Genomic DNA, 6,353 nt, shown 5'->3' with positions numbered 1-6,353 from the left:
TCACTGTTGCTGGTAGGTGTTGTATGGAGATGGGGGGGGAGTAAGGGAACTCAGCAAGGAGAATGCTATTTCTGTTTGGTTTCATGCTGGCTAAATGTGCTCTAGAGCAGAAAGTCCTTAATTTACCCAAACACCATGAGCAGAAGCAGAGCAAACTTCCACCTGCGTGCCTCGGCTGCAGCCTGGAGGGAATGAAAGGTTTTCTGGTCCTAGGTGTTGTTTGTGTGGTGCCAGGGACCAAAAAGGCAAGAAGCAGTATTGTCTAGCTCATGCTTTGACTCATCAATCAGAACAGCTGGTTTTAGCCCCAGTTTTGCCACATGGATGGGCATTGCTGTGCAGTGCTGGAAAGCATCTCTGCCTGTTTCCCAATGTGTGAGATGATTTCGAGCTTCCTTTGCAAAGTGCTTTGAAATACATGGGTAACAATTTAAGCATAAGAGCTAAGGTTGGCGCTGGTAGGTGTTTATACTATCCTTGACCCAACAGCATCCCTGAGGAGATTTTCAGCTCCAAGTAGTATCAAGTGCTGTAATAAGTGATAGTTGCCTCCCTTGCTGGGTTCAGGGCTGAGACCTAACAAATTCATTTCCTGTTGGGCATGAAAGTGTCTGTCAGGATCATGAGTGTGCGCATGCAGTCCAGCCTACAATAGCAATACTGCAAAGCAAACTTGTCCCTTTACGTGATCTTTCCAGTCTGGTGGCTACTGTTCTGCCCACATGGGTGGGTTTGATCACTCATTGCTATGGTCACCGTGATTTTTCTCCCACTTTTAAGTGCCAATGTAGATGCATAATTTTCATCTGAAAAATACATAGTTTCAGAAGCAAATGTTTGCACCAGTAAAAGAAAAACTCAAGTTTGCCAGGTAACTATCATCCATTGTGGTGGCACCAGGAGTGAAGAAGTCTTTGAGTCATTTTCTGGGCCTATGGCATGCATTTATTTTCTTCCCCATCTCTCCTTTTCTAATTAAAAAAAAAACAAGGAGGAGTTAAGAAAAGTAAATCCCTCTGCATTTAAACAACATGGTCTCAGAAATCCACAACAGTTAAGAATTCAATATGGAACCCGTACGTAATTCCTAGGCACGTAAAGATGACACATTGGGCCTGGCCTAGGTAGTAATTTGATAATTCCCAGTTTACTAGATACTTTTGAAAATGTTGACAAAGATTTTACAGACTAAATGTGGCCCACAAACACCTCAGATCCTGTCTTTAGATACTGGGGCTGAAACTCCTTGTCTGCATTAGTGACATCCGTGTAGACACAAAGTGCCACTGGAAATTGGTTGACAGTTCTATGACGCATGTGCACTCTACGATAGGCATGCTAGCTGGGGAAAAAAAATCTTGAGCAACAAAACACTTTCTTTTGTAAGTCAGATGGGCAGCTATGGCTCAATGCACCGAGAGAACGAGTCTGTTTTTTGAGAAGCAGCCTCTTTAACGTAGTCATTTTTCAATGTGAAGCCTCATTAATCAAGCACGGGAAAACTATTGTGCTAGAAACTTGCGAGCAAAGAGTTGTGAGTGGAGGGCGGAAATGGTGTTGCAAAAGACAGCCATTTGCTGGTGAGGCTTTGTCAGCTCTGCAGACCGATCGGGCTATCTCTCATGACTGCCATGTGTCTGCAACAGTACAGGAAGTGCCTTTGCGTGACCACTGTGCACAACCAGGAGTAGCTTTCTTGGCAGTTTTTGTCTGTGCAACCTCTCAGCCAGGCTTTGGATTCAATCTGCTTTGGCCTTTCCTTCAAATTTGGGAAAAGGAGGGAAATATGAGCAGACAGGTAAACCAGTAACACATATAACATTTCATGCATATAGGGCATGCCCATACGTCACTGTATGGCAATGTAGCTATGGCGCTGTGCTTTAATTCTTCCTTTTGGAAGTACTAAAATATGGTGCAGTAACCGCCCATGCTGCGCCATGAGCATGGTGCATGGTTAGATTTTGCCGTTATGTCACTGTAGCAGCACGCTATAATGGGGAAGTGCACTGCTATGGCAATGTAGCTGCTGATTGTGTAGACCCACGTGATCGCCACATTGCTACAGTGTGCTGTACGGCCACGTAGTGGGTCGCTACATGGCTGAGGGCAACATGTCTCCTGTAATAATTGCTTAAAATGCCCAAGGCCTGGATAATCAGAAGTGAAATTATTACCTCACTTTTGATTGCAACCTAGAGAGGCAGCAAGGCCTAAGCATTAGCACAGGCATAGTAGAAGAGTGACTTAGTGCCTGGCTTGTGAATCAAGGCATTTGGGTGCTATTCTTAGCTCTGCCACTGTCCAGTTGAATGACCCTGGGCAAGTCACTTCATCCATATGTGCCTCAGTCCCCATCTGTAAACTGGAGATAATAACAATGACTTCCTCAGTAAAGTGCTTCTCGACTGAGAACACTGTAAAAGCTGGGTGTTGTTACAATTATTTAGTCCTATTTTTCTTTTTCAATCAAAAATAAATATAATTTAAACAGGAGGCTCATTGTCCACCCATGTGTTTGGCGGTGGGGAGGTGGGGGGTGGAGTGTAACAATACAGGCGCTTAGAGAAGAAAACCACCATTTATTTCATCACATTTTTTTTACACAATCTTCATACAACAGATGCCAGCGTAACACTTAATACAATTTTAGAAAACACAAAGATTACTTGCAAAATTATATATATTTTAATATCCAAAAATACATTGCATATATATAGTAGCAAAAGGCCCATTTCCATGGGTAATTTTTTTAATAATTTTTTTTTTTGTGATTATTGCAGTAATGTTACCTATAAACACCCCCAAAGCACTATGAGAAGCTAAACCAATTATCTTGATCTTATTTTCCCCCTTTTTAAATAACGGCATCAGTGCTTCTGCTTAAAGTTATGACCGGACTATAATGTTCTGTTTTAAGGCTCTGATCCTGAAATCAAACGAACTAAATCTTATATCCACACAGAGCCTCAGAGGGAATGTCAAGACTAGATATTTGTGCGCCTCCTGATTGAACGTTAATACAAGTTAGCTAATAGTTTGAAAATGCAAGTTTAAGTCGTCTATAACCATCTGCTTCAAGACTCAGATGTCTGTGGTTTACTCTCTTGTTTATATCCCGAAGCAAACATTTGTGGAATGTCTAACCTAGCATTTGCAAATTAGAGATGGTTGAAAAATTACAAGTGCTTCAAATTTTGATGCAAACATTTGGCAAAAGTTTGCTCAATTAAGTTTGTGAAAATTGTGTGCTGATTTTCTCTTATCAAGCATTCCGAAAGTTCCAAAAAATTCTAAATTTTGGGGAAAAATTGTCATGTTTCATAGCATTCAGACAGTGTTAAGATGAAAGTATTAGCTAACTTGAGTTAACTGACAAACAGTTAACTCAATCCAAACTGGAACAATATCTGTGCTCCAGGCATACCCAGAGAGGTCTGAGGTGCTCCACAGTAGCACAGGGATCAGTCTTCATGTCTCTAGCCACAGGATCAGAGCACTGTTCCCAACAGATACATTATGCATGTCTTCTTTTTAAGATTTTTATTTTTTTTTTAGCAAAAAGTACAAAGCTACAGCCCAAATGTACAGATTGAAAAGATGTACAAATTACATTAAAAAACCCACACAAACAACTGATCTGATAGTAAAAAAAAAACCCTGCATTTGTGACCGAGGTCAACTCGTTTTATTTTATCTTTCTTTTAATACTGCGAAATATAGGGAAAAAATAACTCTGCATAATTTATACAGTAAGTTGCCTTCTGATCTGTTGACCCTTTGGATGGTGGTCTGACAAACGCACAGCGTTCGCGAATCGGTAGCATTTAGCGATTCCTAAAACTTTGGCAGAGCCCTAGGACCTGCTGTCACTGACTTTATTTCATTTTTGCTTGCAAGGAATGTCTGTGCCTGACACTAGGTTGCTTCTTCTTTTGTTCTGTCTCATATGTTTCTGGCATTAATACACAGTTCAACACAAGTTGTACATCCTAGAACAGTTCCTTCAATGCCCTTTACTTCTTAAAATATTCACGCGCACACACACACGCACACACACATATATATATGAATATATATTTTATAAAATTTCCAGTTGAGTGAAAAACCTCATTGGCCTTAAAGTTAAGATTCCAGTTGCTGTCCCCTGCAATGCCAGGTCTTTACAACATACCATTCAAATCTTCTACCCTCCCCACAAACCAGAAAACCCCCCCCACTTGGTCATAAATCTGTGATAAACATATTATTCTGCTAAGACCCACAGCTGGATCTTTGTCTTGTTAAGAGCTTTGGATTGCTAAAGATTTTTTCTCGTGTAAAAAAAAGGAAAATGCTACTAATCATTCCAGGGTGTGGTAAGCAATCTTCATAGTGAATTTCTGCAGAGGATGTAAGACTTGTAACCAAAACACAATGCAGAGTACTGGCCCAAAGATGTGTCCATCTCTCAGTTCAAGACAGAAGAGGCAAAGTTACAAAAAACAAAACAAAACAATGTATGATCCAGGAATAATCAATATCCAGTTTCATTTTTTCCCCGCAACAAAGGCCACAATGTTCATCAAAGCTCCAAAGAAAAAAAATCCCAGAAGTAAAGAGCGCATCCAACCAGATTGATACAAGGCCACTGATGGTGATAGCATCTAGTAGTAGCTGCCCAAGTGCGATGGTACATGGGTGTTAGGATGGCGTGGGACACTGGGGTTTGGGTAGATGCTTCCTGTAGGGGAGGTCCAATAAGTTGATGCTGCTCCAAAGAAAGTGGATGATGTGACAGGCATAGAGGAAGGGTGTGGGGGCGCAAAGTTCACCTTCTGTTGGTGGGCATGGTAAGAGGGCATATAGGAGATATCTGCTGGATACTTGTACATTGAAGACTCAGCTGGGTGAGGCTGAAGAGCCTGGGCAATGCCATGAAAGTCAAATTTGTAGGCATACCTTTTGCCATGCACTTTGGTCATAATGTTCTTGTCATAGTAGTATCGGAGGGCTCGGCTCAGCTTGTCGTAATTCATATTGGGCTTGCTCTTGCGTTCTCCCCAGCGCCTAGCCACCTCATCGGGATCAGTCATCTTGAATTCCCCGTTGGTCCCTTCCCACGTGATGCAGTTGGCATTGGAACTGTCTGACAGCAACTCAAGGAGAAATTGCCACAGCTGGATCTGCCCACTCCCTGCAAGAAATAAGCCAAAGAGAAAAGGAAATGACATCCCATTTCCTGATTAAAAGAAAAGACAAAGCCAGGAAACAGAGGGACTATCTTAATCTTTGCTGGGAAAGTTTCCTTGAAGCCTTACCGATTCTTGTGTGAAGCTGCATAAACTCTTCCCGACAAACAAGTTAGCTGACCCCCTGTTCTATTCGTGAGTTTGAGGTCAGGCTAGATGATCGTAATACCTTCTTCTGGTCATAAAACCTTTGAGTTATACACAAACAGGCTTTTTACAAGCAGGCTTGTTCTCCTAAATTATTCCCTAAAAGCTGACATGAGGGTATTTCAGCCCATGGGTTGCTTTTGTTAGTTCTGAATATGGTTTCAAATGCCTGAAGTTTGGAATTTGCTATATGTTCCTTTGTGATTGATTGTCTGTATCACTTGGTATTATTTTTGCTCCCTTTCACTATGCCTGCACAAACACTTAAGGTCAGGATGACCATGAGAATGTGTTTTGACGTGAGAGTTCAACCTGCTCCCCTGAAAACCTAACCCGCATTAATACCAATGTGGGCTTCTAGCACCCTTTAATGGATAGGTCACAGCATGGGGACTGAGTCTGCTATTGCTACTAAGCAAACAGGACCTGTCCTTTAGCTTAAGCAAGAGATGCTTGTGCTTTTATTTCCTGAAGGCATGGGATTGCTCTCTATAGATGACAGGGTCATCGGGCAAATATAACACATTTATGAAATGTATGAGGTATCTTCCATCTGACTAGTGCATAGGGGTGGACTAAATAACAGGTATGTTTTTTGTATTCAAGTAGGATTGAAAATCCTGGGTTCAAATATGCTAGCAGCTTGTGCTTGTGGGGAGCAAATTCAAGAAGTGGCCAGTGCCGATGAAGCTGCTTTTACTCAAGCAAAGGTTATTTTCCGCTATCTAGCTATGCTTTTAGTTCTTGATCGTCATCATTCACTCCCCACAGGCACACACTCTTCATAAGGGTGAAGCTGCTGAAGACAGACCACTCAGGATCTTTCTCATCACTCAGGGTCCAAGGCGAGGGCTACACAAAGAAGTTATCACAAGAACAGCCCTGTGGGGCCCTTGGAGCAGTTGTCCATATTAGCCTTCAGGGATGGGACAGAAAGTAGTGGGTAGGGGCAGATATGGGATGCATTCCTATCCA

The 6,353-nt window shown here is 42.0% G+C and overlaps 1 protein-coding gene across 5 annotated transcripts in view; it reads right to left on the bottom strand.

Annotated features, from left to right (window-relative positions):
- Positions 1-2,562: 2,562 nt before the first annotated feature.
- The window catches only part of FLI1 (Fli-1 proto-oncogene, ETS transcription factor), a 157,361-nt gene continuing 153,570 nt past the window's right edge, over positions 2,563-6,353 (bottom strand). For all 5 annotated transcript variants that reach the window (XM_019509119.1, XM_019509114.1, XM_019509099.1 and 2 more), the window contains one exon: positions 2,563-5,176. In XM_019509119.1, the coding sequence (XP_019364664.1) occupies positions 4,647-5,176 (530 nt within the window). In that variant the 3' untranslated portion in view covers positions 2,563-4,646. The remainder of the gene's footprint in view (positions 5,177-6,353) is intronic.

Source organism: Gavialis gangeticus, unplaced genomic scaffold (assembly GCF_001723915.1).
Source record: "Gavialis gangeticus isolate Ggan-Ray unplaced genomic scaffold, GavGan_comp1, whole genome shotgun sequence".
NCBI lineage: Eukaryota > Metazoa > Chordata > Crocodylia > Gavialidae > Gavialis > Gavialis gangeticus.
The sequence above is the reverse complement of the archived record's forward strand: the minus strand, read 5'-3'. Positions and strand labels throughout refer to the sequence as shown.